At 42.8% G+C, this 22,335-nt stretch overlaps 1 protein-coding gene across 4 annotated transcripts in view; it reads right to left on the bottom strand.

Moving 5' to 3' along the window:
• The window catches only part of SEC23IP (SEC23 interacting protein), a 156,957-nt gene that overhangs the window by 115,888 nt on the left and 18,734 nt on the right, over positions 1 to 22,335 (bottom strand). For all 4 annotated transcript variants that reach the window (XM_033940655.1, XM_033940654.1, XM_033940656.1 and 1 more), the window contains 6 exons: positions 12,414 to 12,615; positions 9,361 to 9,554; positions 8,140 to 8,229; positions 7,547 to 7,667; positions 7,020 to 7,109; positions 3,422 to 3,563 (listed from right to left, as the gene is read on the bottom strand). In XM_033940655.1, coding sequence (XP_033796546.1) covers positions 3,422 to 3,563; positions 7,020 to 7,109; positions 7,547 to 7,667; positions 8,140 to 8,229; positions 9,361 to 9,554; positions 12,414 to 12,615 — 839 coding nt within the window. The remainder of the gene's footprint in view (positions 1 to 3,421; positions 3,564 to 7,019; positions 7,110 to 7,546; positions 7,668 to 8,139; positions 8,230 to 9,360; positions 9,555 to 12,413; positions 12,616 to 22,335) is intronic.

Below are 22,335 nucleotides of genomic sequence, written 5' to 3'. Positions count from 1 at the left end.
TCCTTCTACACCAGCATTCTTCAATGCAAGGCTTAAGGGTCAGTGGCTGGAAACCATCCCGTGTCTATCTCAACTTCAGTCCTTCTACACCAGCATTCTTCAATGCAAGGCTTGAGGGTCAGTGGCTGGATACCATCCTGTGTTATTCTTTAGTGTCTCTCTCAACCTCAGTCCTTCTACACAGGCATTCTTCAATGCAAGGCTTGAGGGTCAGTGGCTGGAAACCATCCCGTGTCTATCTCAACCTCAGTCCTTCTACACCAGCATTCTTCAATGCAAGGCTTGAGGGTCAGTGGCTGGAAACCATCTCGTGTCATTCTTTAGTGTCTATCTCAACCTCAGTCCTTCTACACCACCATTCTTCAATGCAAGGCTTGAGAGTCAGTGGCTGGATACCTTCCCATGTCATTCTTTAGTGTCTATCTCATCCTCGGTCCTTCTACAACACCATTCTTCAATGCAAGGCTTGAGGGTCAGTGGCTGGAAACCATCCTGTGTCTATCTCAGCCTCAGTCCTTCTACACCATAGTAACATAACAGAGTAACACAGTAGATGACGGCAGATAAAGACCCAAATGGTCCATCCAGTCTGCCCAACCTGATTCAATTTAAATTTTCTTCTTAGCTATTTCTGGGCAAGAATCCAAAGCTCTACCCGGTACTGTGCTTGCGTTCCCACTACCAAAATCTCCGTCAAAACCTACTCCAGCCCATTTACACCCTCCCAGCCATTGAAGCCCTCTCCAGCCCATCCTCCTCCAAATGGCCATATACAGACACAGACCGTGCAAGTCTGCCCAGTACTGGCCTTAGTTCAAGATTTAATATTATTTTCTGATTCTAGATCCTCTGTGTTCATCCCAATCTTCTTTGAACTCCATCTCCGTTACCAGCATTCTTCAATGCAAGGATTGAAGGTCAGTGGCTGGAAACTGTCCTGTGTCTATCTCAGCCTCTGTCCTTCTACGCCAGCATTCTTCAATGTAAGGCTTGAGGGTCAGTGGCAGATCGATAGGCTCAAGAGCGCTAAATCCCCGGGACCGTATGGCATCCATCCGAGGGTCATCAAGGAACTGAAAGGGACCATAGCTGAACTGCTTCAACTAATAGCTAATCTGTCGATTAAATCGGGAAAGATTCCGGAAGACTAGAAGGTGGCGAATGTTATGCCGATCTTCAAAAAAGGTTCGAGGGGAGATCCAGGAAACTACAGACTGGTGAGTCTGACCTCGGTACCGGGAAAGATGGTAGAGGCGCTGATAAAGGACATCATTGATCACCTTGATGGACACGGTCTCATGAGGACCATCCAGCACGGTTTCAGCAAAGGAAGATCTTGTTTGATGAACTTGCTGCACTTCTTCGAGGGAGTAAACAGGCAGACAGACAAGGGCGACCCAGTCGACATTGTATATCTATATTTTCAGAATGCGTTTGACAAGGTTCCGCATGAACGACTACTTCAGAAAATTGCAAGCCATGGAATCGAGGGTGAAATACTCACGTGAATTAAAAACTGGCTGGAGCATAGGAAACAGAGAATGGGGGTAAATGGACAATATTCGGACTGGAAAAGCGTCACCAATGGGGTGCCGCAGGGCTCGGTGCTTGGACCCGTGCTCTTCAACATCTTTATAAATGATCTGGACATTGGTACGATGAGTGAGGTGATTAAATTTGCGGACGATACGAAGTTATTCAGAGTAGTGAAAACACAGGGGGATTGCGAAGATCTGCAACGTGACATAATCAAGCTGGAGAAATGGGCTTCGACATGGGGAGCAAAATGAGCACTTTTTCAGCTCATTGAGAACCAGTAGGGAGGAAAAAATAAAGTGCCAGTTAGTAATAAAACTGAATTAAAGGTAATTAGAAACTTCCTTTCAGGCCGGCACTGCCTCACGACTTTTTTTTTCTTAAGAAAAACTTTAATTAACAAAGGAGCAGACTTCACAGGTTCTCAAGGCTATATGCCTTGCCTGAGCTGTGGCAAGGCTTACAACAGCTGAGGCACCTCTAAGCACAAAAAATTAGGGAGGTGGGGGAAATGGGGGGAGGGACTTGACCAATCGAGTGTGGCACTCCCAAGGTTGGACAGAAAGGGTTCCCCAAAGCTGTATCCGGATAAGAACCCAGGGACCAAAAAAGGCCACTAACCAGATCCAACAGGCCCTAACTAACCAGAGGAAAGACTGCACAGGTTTACCACCTCCACCTGCTGGAGACTGAGAACAGACTGATTGTAGATGGGACTGCAAAGCCCACGTACTACACTTCTCCCTCGGTATTCGCAGGGGTTAGGGGCAGTGCCAGACTGCGAAGTGTGAAAAATCCCGAATAACTTTGTGACGGCTCTGACCCACCCCTGGACCTTACCTGGTGGTCTCCGCCTCCGATCGCCTCCTTGCATGCGTGTTGTGTGTTTGCAGGGGTCAGTGCGGGTGCTTCAGTCTCCTTTCCCCGCTCTGGGCCGGGCAGAGCGAAGATCGTTCCTCTCTGGGCTGGGCAGCCTGTGCCGGCCTTACCTGGTGGTCTAGTGGGGCTTTCGGAACAGGAGCAAGCTTCTTACGCTCCTGCCCCATGCAGATCGTCAATAGGAAATGGCTGCCGTGAGCTCCCATAGTCTCTCAAGACTACTACGAGAGCTCATGGCAGCTATTTCCTACTGGCGATCTGCACGGGGCAGGAGCGTAGGAAGATCGCTCCAGCCCCGAAAGCCCTGCTAGACCACCAGGTAAGGCCAGGATGCTGAGGGGAAGGCGGGAGGGAGGCGGGGAAGGTCCGATTCAAATCTTTTTTTTCCCCCTTAAAAAAAAAAAAATCGCGAATAACCGAATCCACGGATGCTGAAACCGCGGATTCGGAGGGGCAAGTATACTGCCAAAAGTCAATATGTTCTCAGTCTCCACCTGCTGGCAGAGAAGTGTAAACCCATTCGTTCTGTGCCGGTCTGGAGGGACACTAAAGAATGGTCAGTTAAGCTGAACACGTAGTCCAAAATACTTGTCTTTACCCAAACCTTCATACTGGTGCTTATGTAAAGAATATCTTCTGGGAGCATTCTAGGCACTGCTTTAAGTTGCCAACTTGCTTCTTGGCCATTTCCCACAAAACAGTTAACATAATTAAAAGAAGCAATCTTCCAAGAGAAAAATGACAGCAGAGAAGAAAAAGATGTACCCAGACTACCATTCAATGGAGATGAAGCCAAGATCACTTGACCAGACAAGGTGTCAACAACAAAAGTTCTTTATTTGGCACTTTCAAATTATACTAAATAATGGCACCAAGAGAAAACATTCCAGTTGATACAGGTCATGAGTCATCTATGCAAAGCATTTTTTTAAACTATCAAAGGAGGGCATGGGGGAATACCTTCTACTTTTCAGGATTTCTTCATGCTACTGCCTCATACACTGACCTGTCAACACCTGTAGCATCTCCATGCAGGGAAGTGTGCCAATGGACAGGTAGGAATTCCACACGGCTGATTCGATGCTCCTCCAAAGACTTCTTAAAGTGAGTCTGAAGTAACTTCAGGGAGACTGCCCTAAAGTCGTCCACTTCGCTCGGAGAGAAAAGGATATTGAGTAAAGTAAAATACAATCAAATCCAGATCAGCATCAGAAGAACAGTGGTTAATGCTGCAGAGCAAGCTGGTCAGGGGAGGAGGCCTGAAATGCTGCAAAGCAAGCTGTGGGAGGAGAGACCAGAGAGGGATTCAAAAACGCTGAAAGCAGTCTTATAGACCAGTGTTCTTCAACCACCGGTCCATGGACCAGTGCCGGTCCACAGAAATTTCCTGCCGGTCCACAGGGCCAGCACGTGATTCAGGCCCAAAACAGTGTTCTTCAACCGCCGGTCCACGGTGCGATCAATGTGGCGTTATCTTCGAGCCAGCTCCCTCTTCCTAACTGATTCAATGCACAAAGCCATGGGCAGTGGCTCCTACGGGAATCCTGAGCCTGAATCGGAAGCCTTCTCTCTGATGTTGCAATGTCAGAGGGAAGGCTTCCAGATGACTCACGGGACTTGCAAGGTGCAATAAATACTATTATGGGGGTGGAAATTGGGTAGAGATGGACGGGGTCTGGCCCACGACTTAGCCCAGTGTTCTTCAACCGCCGGTCCACGGACCGATGCCAATCCACAGAATAATTCTTTTATTTCTGCCGGTCCATAGGTGTAAAAAGGTTGAAAAACACTGTTCTAGACGCCCTCAACGACTGGAGAAGACCTAGTCCTTACTGAACCCCTCACATCTGTGCCTCTGTTAATGGTGGTGGGGATCACGTGAAGAGCAATTCTACAACCTACGCAGCCACCTTTCCATGCGTACTACAAGTAAACGTTTAGATTAAGTACACCAAGACGTTCACTTCCAGCAGGGACCAAAATGTTAGGCATGCCAATATTGGGCCCTCAGGTGCCTGCAACGGGGCAACTAGATGGGAGGCACCTGCTTTGAGATTACATGTCATAATCAGTGGAAAGAGGACTAAAAGTAAAAAGGAGTAGTTGCCAAACTTAGATAAAATACATATTGGATGCCCAAAAACAGGGGTGTCCAATGTTGGTCCTCGAGGGCTGCAATCCAGTTGGGTTTTCAGGATTCCCCCAATGAGATCCATTAGCATACAATGAAAGCAGTGCATGCAAATAGATCTCATGCATGTTCACGACTGGATTGCGGCCCTCTAGGACCAACATTGGACACCCCTGCACTAAAAGATGACCAAACAACTGCCAGCTTGGTTTAATGGGGAGGTGAAAATGGAAAGCAGACCCTAAAGAGAAAGATAGGGATGAGCATGAGCTCTGGCACATTAGCAGCATCATTTCAGACAGGTCGGGAAAGCTGGGATCAAGTATTTTAGAAGAGAACCTGCCAAAACAGGGCCTGTTCTGAAAGAAATGGACATTTATGAGAGTAAAGAAGAGCCCTCCTGGGACAGACCAAAGGTCCATCTAGCCTAGGCTCCTGTTTTTGAACAGTGGCCAATCCAGGTCATAACCCCACCTTATTCTGACTGGTTTCCCTTAGCCAGTTTGGCATTTGAGGGGGGAGAAGGACTACTAGGGGTTTCAAAAGGAGCAACCTCAGAACATAACATACAAATTTATTTCTAAACCATTAAGTTCTCTGCGGTTTACAAAATAGAATAAAATAAAAACTGCACCTAGACAGTTGAATGCAAAACATTCATTTCCTAAGAATCTTGTAAACAAAATGATGTGAGCAAGAGGTCGCTATTAGTGAATTAAGATCTTTATCCCATATTGCAGCTTGAAATGACAGGAGATGTTGATATTTTTTATATTGACAACCTTTGAATGAAGCATGCGTGTGTCGAGAGTGCTTTGAATTTACAAAAGAGAATAAATCCATAAGATAATTAGGTGCCACTCAAGTCTTAAAGGTTTAATTCCCAAAATCATAGTTTATTTTAGAATTCAATTGAAATGCGCTTGTATTTCTTTTAATCCTCTTATTCCTTTATTTTGGAACGTTTACCGATTCTCCTTTGCAAGCGGTATCCAACACTTTAAACTTTCCCTTCTAAAAAAGGGATTAAAGGAGTCGAGATCTTCAGTCAATCTTTGGTCTTTAAACTCTCTCAACTCTGGAATGATCTCCCCCTTTTTTTAAGGAGTTCCAGTTCATTTTAATTTTTCCGTAAATCTTTAAAAGCTACTCTCTTTGCCAAACATTTTGAAAATTAATTCTTTTGAAATTTTGCTATTATCTTCTATTTATCATTTGTAAATCATTCCCTGTAAACCGAGTCGAGCCTTCTCAGAATGATAGACTCGGTACACAAAGTTAAGCTTTAGTTTAGTTTAAGATGACAGCAGTCTGCCCAACCTCTAAGGACATCAGTGTTTAGTCCCCTTCTGAAATGAGACCCTGCCCAACACACCCAGATCAAGCCCCCTTGCATAGCATGCACTTGGATTTCAGACATGGAGTTCCTGGCTTGGTCAAAGGGGGCTTAGACATTTATGCATGTCTCAAATGCAAACAGGGTTTGTAATGGGAGCCTAGATTTAAATCAGCTTAAGGCAGTCTACTAGGCTTTGAAAGAAACTTGCTCTAGATGCAAAAACTAATGAGAAAATTTTTTTCAAGTCCATGAGGGAGTTGGCTGGGTTGCTATACAACCAAATAATACCAGAACTGCTTAAGGGAATAGAAGACAAAGGAAATGAAATGTTTGTCTATTGTTATTGAGGATGAGCAACATAAGACCAATTTTCTAAGAAAGGCTCCACAAGTGATCCAGGACAAAAAGGAGAAACTGTTCAGAACATGAGAGTTGACACACCAGGACAGATCAACAGCTTTCAACAGTGGCCAATCCAGGTCACAAGTACCTGGCAAGATCCCAAAAGAGTAAAACACAGGAATGTGTGTGTGGGGGGGGGGGGGAGGGAGACGGGACTCCAGACTCCTCCGGTATGACCCTTTAAGCTATGGCCACTCAGTATAGCCATCTCCTTGCTCTACTGGTAACCAGTGAACTAACTGGTCCAGGAGAAATAATGAACTGTGCCTTTTTAGAGCCAAGTACACAATTCTGAAATCATTTACAAGTTTTGAACTGGTCAGGACATTACAAAAGTATTTTTTCCCCCACACAACACATAATTAAACTATGGCATTTGTTGCCAGAGGACATGGTCAGGGTGACTGACGAAGCGCAGTTCTAGACAGACAGATTCTTCGAGAGAAAGTGCATCTAAAATTATTAGGCAGATACTCTTGGGAATGCCACTGCTTGTTGCTTCAAATGAGGGTTGAAAAATGTAATCTACTTTTAGGATCTGCTAGGTACCTGTGGTCTGGACTGACCACTGTTCAAGAAAGGAAGCTGAGCCTGACTTAGCAAGGCTTAGCTTATGTTCTAAGTTGGACAGAGAGGGAACCACAACAAAGGAGGAATTATTAACATCCAGGATGCACAGGGAAGCTACGGAGACAGAGGAGTCAGAGAGAGAACTTCTGCAATTCTACTTACCACATTCCACAATGCTCCGGAAACGCAGATCACAGACAGGACCAATACCATGGACCATGAAGACTAAATGATCAACCAGAGGCATCTCACCTATCAAATGGCAAGGACAAAGTGACATTCATCAGTACGTCCCCAGAGCCCCTAAAACAGTTTCTGACATACTATCACACACGTAGGGATACAGTGCTGGGTCATACACATCCAAGCTCTCAAAGAGACCATGACACACACAAAGGTGGCACAGGGCTATGGTGCTCCCCCAGAGCCTCTGCTACAGCTTGTGACATACCGTCAAACACCCAGCTGGGTCTTATGGATCACTGTGCCCAGAGTCTCAGCTATGTCACTGCACACAGATATGAGCAATATATTGCTGTATCACACAGTTCTCCTAAGAGCTTCTTCTATTTTATCATACGGACAGAGGCATAAGGAGGCATCTAATCTCAGGAGAACACACATTGCCATTAGTCTGTTTAGCTCGGGGTTCTCATGCGAGTTTCCCTCTTTCTACCCCCCCTACATACCATCAGGAATATCATCGTGTTCGTTATCAATACCACGTTTTACCACTCGAGGACGGGCCTGCCCATCCTGTGTGGTACCCCATTCATCTGGGATGGCTGATGGTTGGAACTGTACAATCACCTGAAAAACAAACACTCTGCTGATTCCCTATAAAAGAGAACGATTGCATTGGCTTAACTTTGCATGTGCAAATCTTTAAGTAGTGCTTCTCCTTCATAAGAACAGTTAAGACAAGATGACTACTTAATGCCCAAGGGAGAAGAAGAGATGCTATGCATGGACAGAATGACTAGGCCACGTGGTCATGTTCAATGTTTCTATTTCTACGCATGACAAGCCACTCTTGCCACTCATAGATTTATGTCCGCCTTCCCTTTTTCAAAAACGAGGAGAAAGCTATTTACAGAGTACAATTCATTTCCCCAACTTGTAACAAGTAAAATGAAAAGTTGTGCCTCGGCAGAATTCCACAAGAGCATGCCAAAGAGAAGATACGAGTGACCTGGATGGGCTTCTGGGCTTGATGGAAAGGCTATTCTTATGTTCTTATTTGTACAGAAATTCAAGCCAAGAGGAAGGACTACTGCATTACCTTGGGATTATGCATAACAATGGTTTCTCCGCCAGGGAACTCAAGTCGTCTGTGCCACTGGTTGCTGGTTACAGCCTTCTTATATTCAGCCTGAATGGAGAAAAAAGCCTCAGAATACAAACTAGTTAAATAATTTTATCTATTTAAAAAAATAAAAATAACCTGCTTGTATCAAAGTGGCTCAGAGTAAAAATTGTTTTAAAACTTTTCACAAAATAAACTACATCTGTAAAATTTATATCTTTTTTTAAAAAGCTTAATCACAGAAAATCTGCAATAAAATTCCTTAATGCCCTTGTACACATCGTTTAATGTAAAAATACCTAACGGTGTGGTGAACCTAAAGGGGAGGAGCCTGTACTGCAATGATGAAATTAACAAGCCCTTCATTTTGCAATAGTCAATAAATGAACCCCCAAAGTACAAAGAAAGACACAGAAAGAGCAAAGTGAAATAAAGTAAAGCAAGAAGATCCCATGCAGCTAACACTACACAGCGCAAATCCAGCGTCCAATCTAACAGTGGAACAACAACATTTTCAATGTACATTTACACTTCTCCCTCCGTATTCAACTGAAGCTGTAGTGGCAGCTGGAGGGCAGAAGAACTGCCAGTAAATAGGCTGCTTCCGGACAGCCCCAGCAGGGCCTTTCTTCTGCCACCAGTGCTTCTTCTGCTCGCTGGTGGCTGCTACAGCTTCAGGTGAGGGAGGGAGGATTGTCAGGACTGGTTCTACTGCTTCGGGAATGGAGAGAGGGAGGGTTGTAAGGACAGGATCTACAGCTTTGGGAACAGAGGGAGGGAAGGAATGGGAGAAGGGGGAAGAGAAAGTGGGAAGAACAGATGCTGGACCTGCAAGTGAGGGTGCGGGGATGATAGGAATGAGGTGGGAGGAGACCAAACTTATTTTTACAGTAACTCTCAAGCAACCAGAAACTACAGTTATTCAGCAACCCCCATAGGTGCCGGATAACTGAGATTCTGCTGTACTTAGAAAGTAACCCACAGTTTACTGCTGCATTGAAAGATTAGGCAAGCCTAGTTCGTGGGATCAGATTGATCATCATATGTACAGACTGCTGATTGGATGTTACCAGGTTACAGTAGGAATTTCACAGAGACCCGTCTTCTATGTAGTGGCATACTGTCCTAGGGTCCATATTGCAGCAATGGGATACCTGAGCCAGAAATTATTCTGCTATAATAGACAGAGAGACACACCTCTAGCTTTTCACTGAATTCCTCACTGTAAGGAACAAATCTGCTGTCCGTGTCTCCCTTGTAGAACCAGGTGCACCTCCGGACCTCAGATGTCTCCTCTTCCCAGTACACTGCCTTCCTACGGCGGTCATACAAGTACACATCATAGCGCCCTCCGTCAGTACTTAGGACAACAGTCTCGGGATCTGGTTGAACTAAGAATAGAAACCAAAAAACAGCTCAGATTCATGGCATGACAATGAACAGGTTTTCTCAGCAGGCCATATTTATTAAATTACTTGCCTATGTACACAAATTATTTCCCTATTCAGATGGGTTTACAATCTTATTTGTACCTGAGGCAATGGAGAGTGAACTGACTCATCCAAGGTCACAAGGAGACATAGCAGGAGAAGCAGATTTGAACCCTGGCGGCTTTAACTAGACTACCCTATATTTATGTCTTTTATAGCATAATTCATACTCCTTGCTCTTCTGAAATTTTGACGTAATATCCACCAAGTAGTTCAGCAATGTTTTAAAATTATGTGCATTAGATAATTTGGTTTGATCAGTTTTACTAAAAACCTCACATGGGTCACATCTCAAAGACAGATGGGTGGCGTGTTAGATGACCAATCAAACCTTGGTCTACAACTGATGTTCCCTCTAAGGACCGAGTTTATGTGAGCAAAATTTATTTTTCGCACGCAAAGGACTGAGTTGATGTGAGCAAAAATTTTCTATTACATTACAAATTAAGAAATACAACTATAAATACAAAAATGGAAAATAAGATGATCTTTTAAAACATTTTTCAGTTAGCTCTCAAAAGGCTAACACTTCCTTCCTTCCAGAAAGCTGTCCTTTATAAACAGGGGTACCATACTATTTTATCCTCAATTATTTTTTCTTTGTTTTCTGGTCATTCACTTCTCTGGTTTCTGTTTTCCTCTGTCAAGTCTTTCCATCTTAAGACTTTTTTTCTCTCCTACTTTTCCTTTCTGTTTTCTTCAATTTACCTCTTCTTTTTTTTTTTTTTTAATAAATCTTTATTTATTTTAAATCTTTCAACAAGTGTACAATAAAATCATCATTTAATATACAACATCACTTGAAACTCTACAATTTCTCAAGAAAAAGATTATATCCCACCCCACCCTCCCAAAAATTATATTCAAATATAATATATATCATATAATAATTTAGATCATTTGTTTTACACTTTGATAATGAAAACTACAAAGCCCACCCCCCACCCACAAAACAATATATTTTAAGTAAGTAGGGAAAATGCTGATTATTCATTATAATATCTTATTAATGGCCCCCACACATCCTTAAATTTATTAAAATATCAATTTTGAACTGCAAGCGCTCTTTCCATTTTATACATGTGACACACCGAGTTCCACCAAAAACAGTAATTTAATCTTGTGCAATCTTTCCAGTTATCAATTTACCTTTTCAAATTATCTGTACGTCCAGATTTAACTCATTCATACTATCTAGTCTTCAAGTTCCCTCTTTTTTTTATGGTCTACCAGCAGCTTTCCATCTCTTTCCCTCTTCTATATTACTAACCCTTATTTTTAGTCTTTCACTAACTCTGCTCTCTTTCATACAGTGTTTGCCCCCTATATCTGCCCTTTCTTTCCCCTTCTATCATTATCTCTCTTCTTTCTGTCTTTCCCCTCCAAATTTCTATTCATTTCTCTCGCCTCTTCCATCCAGTGTCTACCTCCTCTCCCCCTTTCTATCCAACATCTCCCCTTCCATCAGTATCTCTCTCCTTTGTCTCTTCCCCCTTCTATACACAGTCTGCTCCCTCTCTCCCCTTTCACTTCCTCCTTCCATCATCAGCCTTCTGTGTCTCCCCCTCTTCCATCCAGGCTTCTGTCTCCCTCCTATACAGCTTATTCCCCCCTCCCCTTTCCATCCAGCATCTCCCTTTCCATCCTCTTTGTATCTTTCCCCTTCCAAACATCTGCCTCTTTCTTCCTTTCACCTTCCATTCAGCATCTCCCCTTTCATTTCCCCTGTTCCATCATCTCACTCCTCTCTATACCCCACCCAACATCTGCTCTCTCTCTCTCAAGTTTCAAGTTTATTAGGATTTTATATACCGCCTATCAAGGTTATCTAAGCGGTTTTTACAATCAGGTACTCAAGCATTTTCCCTATCTGTCCCGGTGGGCTCACAATCTATCTAACGTACCTGGGGCTATGGAGGACTGAGTGATTTGCCCAGGGTCACAAGGAGCAGCGTGGGGTTTGAACCCACAACCCCAGGGTGCTGAGGCTGTAGATCCAACCACTGCGCCACACGCTCCTCTCCTGCTCTGTTCTAGACTTTGCCTTCTCACTTCTATACAAAATCTACCCCCTTCTCTCTACCTCACCTCAAACCATTTCTACCAGCTTCTGCTCCCTCTCTCTTCTCCTACCCCACTTCCACCAGCATCTGCCCTCTAGCAACCCAACAGCTGCCATTTTCCCGAAGCAGCAGCAGTAAACAAACGAATCGGCTGTGAAACCTTCCCATACATATCCACAGCTGCTGGCTTTGCCCCAGAAGAACAAGTGACGTCAGAGAGGGCAGGCTAGCAACCGCGGTATGTATGGGAAGGTCCCACAGCTGGTTTGTTTCAGGTTGCCGTTGCTGCTTCAGAAAAGTCGCAGCAGTGGCAAAAGATGGATAAGTGGTACCAGAGGGGCGTGGGTACCGACTCCACCAGCTACGAATTGGGGCTGAATGGCTGCGCAGCCTCCTATTAAAAGGTGCATGGCTGCGCAGATGCAAGCTTAGAGGGAACCAACATCCAAAATCTGAACATATGAAGTCATCTAATTGAAAGGCAGAGCACACAAATGTTTGTTCTCTGTCTATCTGCTAGTACAAGTGGTTGTACTATCCTAGATAAACTTACAATCCAAGAGATTCAAAATGAAGGATTCCTATTACAAACCTAGAGAAACAGAGAACCCCTTCCCCAATCATTTGTACATTATTAAGTATCCCACTTACAGGACTCAGGCTCACTTCTGGGGAAAGGATGAATTCTGACTCTTACCAGAGTTGAAAAGTCTCTCCAAGCTCTCTGAATCAAGGACACTGAACGGCATCCAGATCTGCTTACATTCCACATGTCTGCAGTAGAACCAGTGGGGCTGGAGTGGTTCATACTGATTCTGGATGAAGTAAGGAGGTGCCTGCACTAGTGGCCCTGCTGGCTGCGATCCAGGTGGGGGTAGCAAAGGAGGTCCTTCAGAAGACTAAAAAAAAGAAAAAGGCTTTTAATAAACCTCAAAAACAAAGGGCCTGCAAGTACTAAGTGATTTCAAAGACCCAACACAGGCATTCCACCTCCATCAGGGGTCTATAAAAATATACAAAAAGCACACAAATTTAAAAGACAGGCTTAACATGCAAAACAATTTTCCATATCATGCAGAAAATTATGCAAAAGTCCCAAATCTTAAAAACATGAACAACATCTGGAATGCTTTCCCAGAGGAAGTAATTGCAGAATCCACCGTTCTAGGATTTAAAGGTAAACTAGATGCACATCTCCTTAAGAGTGGCATAGAGTGATACGGGTAAGGGTAAATTAGATGCAACTCTCCCTTGAGAAGCATACAGTGATATGGGGACTAAAACTATGCCAGGGTACACCTGGTGGGGCCTCTGCGTGTGTGGATCACTGGACTTGATGGACCCAGGGTCTGATCCGGAGATGGCAATGCTTATGTTCTTAACAATTTTGGGTGAATCCACTAGGGCCAACCAGTGAATTGCGATTACTAATTGTTAACCATGTTAAAATCAAAGTGACAAATGCTGATCTTTCTTACACCAAAAACCAATGAGTTGATGGATAATAAAAAATACTCGCATACAGCATCCACTATGGCCAACACAATACACTGGTTGGCCCTAGTGGATTCACACAAAAATTGTTGTTGATGCAAGCAGAACGTGTTGGGTCTTTTAATTAAAGTATTTCTGTCACACAGTGCTTTTTTTTTTTTCTTTCTATTTTTGTACAGTACTTCCTTTTAATAAACCTCACCACTTTAAAATTAAAAGTGAATAAAAGAATATTAAAGAACTGAGACTGGAGTAAATGTTTTTTCTTGGGTTTAGAAGCCTCAAAATATGGAGTTTTTTCCCCCCAAAGAAGGGTTTTTTTTGTGCTCACTTCATTAGCTATAACCCGCCCTCTTTCACGCTAAAATATATTTTATTTTCTCAATTAATAAACTTTTTTTACATTAAAATTGATTATAGGCACTATGGCCAAACTTTAGTTCAACTCTCAACACAGAATCGGCAGGAGCTGTTTCGCTGCTTAAGCATGGGAAGAGCTTTTTAGTATTTGTAAAAATATTGAAAATATTATGTGATTATGAGCTAGATTATGGCTATTTTTTTAGACCTTCATTTCCCTGACGCAGCGGGGGTGCTGTTTTGCCTGGTGAAACACAAGCTGTGTAGGGGCTAGTTTTATAAGCAATCTAATCCTTGATCTTATATACCAAGTCATTCCCCTGAGAGACTCGAACCGGTTAACAATACAGAATCTTCAAGATTCAAATTGGCGGATTTAAGGTCATCTGGAAGCATTGGATGATAGCAGGAATACGGATTTTAGATGATATTTCAAATGGTAAACTGCTTGATTTTTCACACTTGCAACATAAATATGGTCTTAATAAATCACAAAGCTTTAGATGGTTGCAACTGAAGCAGGCCATTCAGGCGACTTCCTTGAATGGAAAACTCTTAATACGCAATATAGTTTGGAATTTTTATGCTTTCAGGTGGACTTCCTGGGACACCAGGCCACGCAGTGGTATAAATTGATAAACGGATTTGTAAATAAAAAGCCTAAAACTGGTCTTAGGGATATTTGGAGCATTGAGATTAAGCATCAAATTTCTGCATCTCAATGGCCATGAATTTGGTCTTGGAGGATGGGATGTACAGTGTCCGCATCTATGAGACAAACTTGGTTTTTTCTCTTACATAGAGCATTTTGGACCCCAGTTAGATTACAAAAGTTGAATAGCTCTACGTCTAATAGATGCTGGCATTGTAATCTTGAAGCAGGGACTCTGGATCACTTATTATTCTATTGTCCATTTATCTTGGCCTTTTGGAAATTAATACGGGACCAAATAAATTGTTTATTGGAAAATCCTGTGGCATTATCATATGATACAGTTCTATTTGGTATGTCAATGAAAGCAAAGAGCCAAATTTCATCTAAAAATAACAGGTTTCTATTGATTATGACTGGGATCGCCATACAACATATCACAAGTAATTGGAAGAATTGGAGTAGACTCAACTACAGTTTTTGGTGGAATTCGTTGTGTCACATTTATAAAATGGAAAGAACAATAACCATACAAAAAGGGAATTTTAAGAAATTTAAAGAGATCTGGGGGCCATTGACAAATTTTTGTAATGAATAGTTATCCATTATAAGTACAATGCAAATGAGGGGGTGGGAGGGGGATTTCTGAATTTTATTCAATTTTTAGATCAATAGGAAAGAAAATTTTATATGATATATGTGATTGCATAGGTTATGGTAGGGTTGGGAGGGAAGGGGTTAAGTTTTATGATTTAATGTTGAATATGATAGAAATTCAAGTGATGTATTCCATTTCAAATGTCATTTATTGATACACTTGTTGTAAGATGTAAAAATGAATAAAGATTTTAAAAAAACAAAACAAAAAACCAACAATGCATAATCTTAAAGATCATTGATAAACAATAGTAGAAGAAGAATCAATAGATATCAACGTAGAATTATCAGCCAAAGAGTTCTATCAGTTATCTGTAAGGTATTTCATAAACAGGTACGTTTTCAGGGTTTTTCTAAAACGAGTCAGCGAAGGAAAAGTTCTAATATCTGAAGGAAGGTTGTTCCAAATCTTCACCATTATAAAAACCAAAGACAATTGGGTAAATATATGGGGGCTAGTTTGCGGAGGTTTTTCTCCAGGGAGGAGGGGATACCCCTATCGGTTGCGAGCATACATACCAGTTTGCAAGTTTTGATAAAGACTATCAAACTGTTAAGGGTTGCTGGGAAAAGGAGTTACAGGTTAAATTGGGACACTGGGATAGTAACATAGTAGATGACGGCAGATAAAGACCCGAATGGTCCATCCAGTCTGCCCAACCTGATTCAATTTAAATTTTTAAATTTTTTCTTCTTAGCTATTTCTGGGCAAAAATCCAAAGCTTTACCCTGTACTGTGCTTGGGTTCCAACTGCCGAAATCTCTGTTAAGACTTACTCTAGCCCATCTACACCCTCCCAGCCATTGAAGCCCTCCCCAGCCCATCCTCCACCAAACGGCCATACACAGACACAGACCGTGCAACTCTGCCCAGTACTGGCATAGTTCAATATTTAATCTTATTTTCTGATTCTAAATCTTCTGTGTTCATCCCACGCTTCTTTGAACTCAGTCACAGTTTTCCTCTCTACCACCTCTCTCGGGAGCGCATTCCAGGCATCCACCACCCTCTCCGTAAAGTAGAATTTCCTAACATTGCCCCTGAATCTACCACCCCTCAACCTCAAATTATGTCCTCTGGTTTTACCATTTTCCTTTCTCTGAAAAAGATTTTGTTCCATGTTAATATCCTTCAAGTATTTGAACGTCTGAATCATATCTCCCCTGTCTCTCCTTTCCTCTAGGGTATACATATTCAGGGCTTCCAGTCTCTCCTCATACGTCTTCTGGCGCAAGCCTCCTATCATTTTCGTCGCCCTCCTCTGGACCGCCTCAAGTTTTCTTACGTCTTTCGCCAGATACGGTCTCCAAAACTGAACACAATACTCCAAGTGGGGCCTTACCAATGACCTTTACAGGGGCATCAACACCTTCTTCCTTCTACTGACTACGCCTCTCTTTATACAGCCCAGAATCCTTCTGGCAGCAGCCACCGCCTTGTCACACTGCTTTTTCGCCTTTAGATCTTCGGACATTATCACCCCAAGGTCCCTCTCCCCGTCCGTGCATATCAGCTTCTCTCCTCCCAGCATATACGGTTCCTTCCTATTATTAATCCCCAAATGCATTACTCTGCATTTCTTTGCATTGAATTTTAGTTGCCAGGCATTAAACCATTCCTCTAACTTTTGCAGATCCTTTTTCATATTTTCCACTCCCTCTTCGATGTCTACTCTGTTACAAATCTTGGTATCATCTGCAAAAAGGCAAACTTTTCCTTCTAACCCTTCAGCAATGTCACTCACAAACATATTGAACAGGATTGGCCCCAGCACCGAACCCTGAGGGACTCCACCAGTCACCTTTCCTTCCTTTCCATTAACCACCACCCTCTGGCGTCTGTCCGACAGCCAGTTTCTGACCCAGTTCACCACTTTGGGTCCTAACTTCAGCCCTTCAAGTTTGTTCAACAGCCTCCTATGAGGAACTGTATCAAAGGCTTTGCTGAAATCCAAGTAAATTACATCTAGCATATGTCCTCGATCCAGCTCTCTGGTCACCCAATCGAAAAATTCAATCAGGTTCGTTTGGCACGATTTACTTTTTGTAAAGCCATGTTGCCTCGGATCCTGTAACCCATTAGATTCAAGGAAGTACACTATCCTTTCTTTCAGCAACACTTCCATTATTTTTCCAACAACTGAAGTGAGACTCACCGGCCTGTAGTTTCCTGCTTCATCCCTGTGACCACTTTTATGAATAGGGACCACATCTGCTCTCCTCCAATCCCCAGGAATCACTCCCGTCTCCAGAGATTTGTTGAACAAGTCTTTAATAGGACTCAGATTAGACTCGCCAGAACCTCACTGAGCTCCCTTAGTATCCTGGAATGGATCCCATCTGGTCCCATCGCTTTGTCCACCTTCAGTTTTTCAAGTTGCTTATAAACACCCTCCTCCGTGAACGGCGCAGAATCTACTCCATTTTCTCGTGTAACTTTGCCAGACAATCTCGGTCCTTCTCCAGGATTTTCTTCTGTGAACACAGAACAGAAGTATTTGTTTAGCACATTTGCTTTCTCCTCATCACTCTCCACATATTGGTTCCCAGCATCTTTTAGCCTAGCAATTCCATTTTTTATCTTCCTCCTTTCACTAATATATCAGAAAAAATTTTTATCTCCCTTTTTTACATTTTTAGCCATTTGTTCTTCCGCCTGTGCCTTCGCCAAACGTATCTCTCTCTTGGCTTCTTTCAGTTTCACCCTGTAGTCCTTTCTGCTCTCCTCTTCTTGGGTTTTTTTATATTTCATGAACGCCAACTCTTTCGCCTTTATTTTCTCAGCCATTAGGTTGGAGAACCATATCGGCTTCCTTTTTCTCTTGTTTTTATTGATTTTCTTCACATAAAGGTCCGTAGCCATTTTTATAGCTCCTTTCAGCTTAGACCACTGTCTTTCCACTTCTCTTATGTCCTCCCATCCTAACAGCTCTTTCTTCAGGTACTTTCCCATTGCATTAAAGTCCGTACGTTTGAAATCTAGGACTTTAAGCATCGTGCGGCCGCTCTCCACTTTAGCCGTTATATCAAACCAAACCGTTTGATGATCACTACTTCCCAGGTGAGCACCCACTCGAACATTAGAGATACTCTCTCCATTTGTGAGGACCAGATCCAATATCACTTTTTCCCTTGTGGGTTCCGTCACCATTTGTCTGAGCAGAGCCTCTTGAAAGGCATCCACTATCTCCCTACTTCTTTCCGATTCCGCAGACGGAACATTCCAGTCCGCATCCGGCAGGTTGAAATCTCCCAACAGCAGAACCTCCTCTTTCCTTCCAAACTTTTGGATATCCACAATCAGATCCTTATCAATTTGCTGCGATTGAGTCGGAGGTCTGTAGACTACACCCACGTAGATAGAAGTTCCATCTTCTCTTTTCAGATATTACCCGTACTCTCCGGGTGACACCAGGGATGACCCTGTGCGCTTGGTTGTGGGAAACGTATTATAGGGTGACCTTGCGAGCTTACTTTACTCGCACACAGTTATATTATAGTGGAGATCTCCCTACACCAGTGTGTCATAAGTGTGGACAGGGGGAGCACACCTTGGGACATGCCTTCTGGTCCTGCCCTATTATACAGCGCTTCTGGAGCCGTATAGTCTCTTACATGTCAGGCTTGATTGGGGGGAGTATTGAGGAGCACACCGGCCCAGTTGGTTCTGGATTTGCCTGAGGATTATGGCCATCTACCCCGTGGCCACTTGACTTTATGTAGGAAGATGAGCCTGTTGTCCCGTAAATGTATCCTTCAATACTGGACGGTTCAGGACCCTCCGGCGTTCTGGCATTGGCAGAATCAATTGCATCAGCTACCTGAGAGCAACTGGATGCTGGGGGGTCACGGAAGAGGAAGCTTTTGTTTCTGAACATCTGGGAACACTATTTGCAGTTCTTGCACCCAAAGGGTGTAGTGCCATTTTAAGGTGGTTGTCCTAATCAGGGCAGTTTGCAATTGACGGGGTGGAGAGTATCAGGGGGGAGGGGGGTATAGGGTTTTGTATGTTTCTCCTATGATTACCGTTTCTTGGTTCAGTGGGGGGTGGCTGATGAATGGCCTGCTCCAGGGCCCTGGTTAGTGTTGTGGTGTTTCTGGAACTAGGTCTGTAGGGGGATAAGTTAGGTAGGTGACTTGTATTATGTACCTATAAAATGTTGATGACTGTTCTTATGTCGTGGATGTTACTCCAGTGTTCCATTCTTGATTCTGATATCATCTGTCTGCTTCTGTTGTTTTGCGGATTTCATCAAAATAAAATTGTTTGAACATAAAAACCAAAGAAGGTGAAAGTTTGAATCCCTTTAATAGAGGGAAGTAATAGTTTAAATTTATGTATATACCTCTTAGACTAAAAATGATAAGAATTAAAAGAAAGAGGAAACAGTGGGGGAAAGATCCCATATAAACTCTTAAAAATAACATTTGCAGAGTTACTTGGCAAGAAATACAATGCCAAAAGATAAGTACAAAGAAAAAGCACTAAAAATTACAATATGGCTTTATGTCTGCACTTGTCTGCCGATTCTGTGTCCTCAATGAAGTTGTTACTCCATAGAGAGTTGAACTAAAGTTTGGCCAAAGTGCCTATAATCGATTTTAATGTTAAAAAATGTTTATTAATTGAGAAAATAAAATATATTTTAGCGAGAGAGAGGGCGGGTTATAATCAATGAAGTGAGCAGGAGCAAGAACATAAGAAATGCCTTCACCGGATTAGACCTTAGGTCAATCTTGTCAGCGACCCGCACACACGGAGGCTAAGCTAGGTGTTCCCTAATGGACACCTTGTTCACCTGTATCCCTCAATGTGACTTGCAAGAAGGTGTGCATCCAACTTGCCCTTGAATCCCAGAATGGTGGTCTCTATCACAACCTCCTCCGGGAGAGCATTCCAAGCGTCCACCATTCGCTGTGTGAAGCAGAACTTCCTGACATTAGTCCTGAGTCTGCTGCCCCTCAGTTTCAGTCTATGACCTCTTGTTCAAGTCACTTGTGACAATGTGAATAACGAAGTTTCTTACTCTATTTTGTCGAAACCTTTTAGTATTTCAAAAGTCTCTATCATATCCCCTCGCAGCCTTCTCTTCTTGAGGGTGAACAATCCCAGTTTTTCGAGGCGTTCTTTGTAGTTCAAATTCTCCACACCTTTTATTAGCTTCGTGGCTCATCTCTGCACCCTCTCCAGCAGGGTTATATCCTTCTTTAGGTAGGGAGACCAGTGTTGGACACATTATTCCAAGTGTGGTCTGACCATTGCTCTATAAAGCGGCATTATGACGTCCGCCGATCTACTAGTGATGCCCTTCTTTATCATGCCCAACATCCTGTTTGCTTTCTTTGCCGCCGCTGTGCATTGAGCCGACGGCTTCAGGGTCCTGTCTATCAGTACCCCCAGGTCCCTTTCTTGTTCGCTCTTGCTCAATGTTACACCTAACATTTTATATTCTTGTTCTTTGTTCTGCCTGCCCAGGTGCATCACTTTGCATTTTTCTATATTAAATTTCATCTGCCACTTTTCCGTCCATTTCTCTAGTTGGTTCAAATCTCTTTGAAGTGCATCTCTGTCCATTTTCAACCCAACTGCCCGACATAGTTTTGTGTCATCTGCAAACTTGATTATGTTACTTGTTGTTTCCTCTTCTAGGTCATTTATGAAGATATTGAATAAGATGGGCCCAAGAACCGAGCCCTGGGGCACGCTGCTCGTCACCTTCTCCCAGTCCGAGAACTTCCCATTTATGCCCACCCTCTGCAATCTGTTCTCCAGCCATTTAACACGCAAGTTTCCCATCCAGACTATCGTACTACATTAAGACTCCTTGTACGGTATTATATTTAGACTTTTATATGCTATTGTATTTAGACTCACTGTATTTTATACTATTGAATTTAGACTGTATTATATGTTATTGTATTTAGACTCACTATATTGTATCGTAAGTCGATCTATGACACCGTATTGTATTAAGATTTTTGCTATTCGCTGAATGTCCAGCCTTCTTAGAATGTAAACCGCCTAGAAGTCGCCTGACTATGGCGGTATAGAAAAATAAAGTTATTATTATTATTATTATTATTATTTGCCTATCCATCTTAGTATATCCCCTTCTCTTCCATGGCTTTGTAGTTTCCTCAGAAGCCTTGCGTGTGGTACCTTGTCGAATGCTTTCTGGAAGTCCAAGTATACGATATCCACCAGTTCTCCGCTATCAATTTGTTGGTTCACCTTCTCAAAAAATTGAAGCAAATTTGTCAAACATGACTTCCCCTTTCTGAAACCGTGTTGACTAGTTCTCATCAGGTCATGATTTTCCAGGTGTTGCACTATGCTATCCTTAATTAGTGCTTCAACCATCTTCCCAGGAACCGACGTAAGAATCACAGGTCTGTAGTTTCCCGGTTCTCCCCTTGATCCTTTTTTGAAGATTGGGATGACATTTGCTATCCTCCAGTTGTCTGGTATTTGCCCGGTTCTAATTGACAAGTTAGCTAGGGATTGTAACAGTTCTCCGATTTCTACCATAAGCTCCTTTAGCACTCTCGGGTGAATTCCATCCGGTCCAGAGGATTTATCACTTTTTAATTTGTTGATCTGATAGTATATCATGTCCAAATCCACATTCACTGTGGTGAGGCTTTCCTCAATTTCTCCCTTGAATACTCTCCCTGTTTCAGGTATTGATGCAAGTGGATTGTTTCCACAAAAAAAAAAAAACCTTCTTTGGGGGAAAAAAGCTCCATATTCTGAAGCTTCTAAACCCAAGAAAAAACATTTACTCCAGTCTCAGTTCTTTAGTTATCTAGTGGTTGGGTTTATATTAACAATTTATATTTTGATTTTTGTGTTGTTGATCGCTCAGGTTTTCCACAGCTGCCATCATGCTTGTTGCAGGTTTCCAGGTCTCGCTGTGTCTCGTCAGGGAGAAACGGATGTTTCAGCCATCATGCTGTGGCTTTCTTCAGGGTGTGCTGCAAGATCTGCAGTTTGTCTTCCGATTGGTTGGAGCTTGAGATGAACGAGGCAGGAAAGTCTGTTGGTCACAAATATATAAGGTATCTTTAAAGCAACAGAGACTTAAGAGACCAACTGATTTTCCCACCAAAATTCAAATTGACCAACGGACTTTCCTGCCTCATTCACCTCAAGCTCCAACCAAATCAGGCTACAGATCTAGCTGTACTTCCCCTTGTCCAGTTGCTATAACCCTCCAGAGTGCTGTTTCATAAGGCAGGGACAAGAAACGGCACACAATGTACCAAGTGCCAAAAGCAGAACGGTTTCACAGGGTGCCTGTCCTACACTGTTCATACTTCATCACTCTATACAACTTCTTGTGTATTATTTTCAAGCCACAGCTGGAAATTTGTAACGTGTCAGGAATTAGGTTGAAGGGCAGAAAATTCCTAAGAGTAACCCTAACTTTTTGGGGGGCACATAGTTTTCAAACCG

Source organism: Geotrypetes seraphini, chromosome 4 (assembly GCF_902459505.1).
Source record: "Geotrypetes seraphini chromosome 4, aGeoSer1.1, whole genome shotgun sequence".
In the NCBI taxonomy this organism is placed as follows: domain Eukaryota; kingdom Metazoa; phylum Chordata; class Amphibia; order Gymnophiona; family Dermophiidae; genus Geotrypetes; species Geotrypetes seraphini.
The sequence above is the reverse complement of the archived record's forward strand: the minus strand, read 5'-3'. Positions and strand labels throughout refer to the sequence as shown.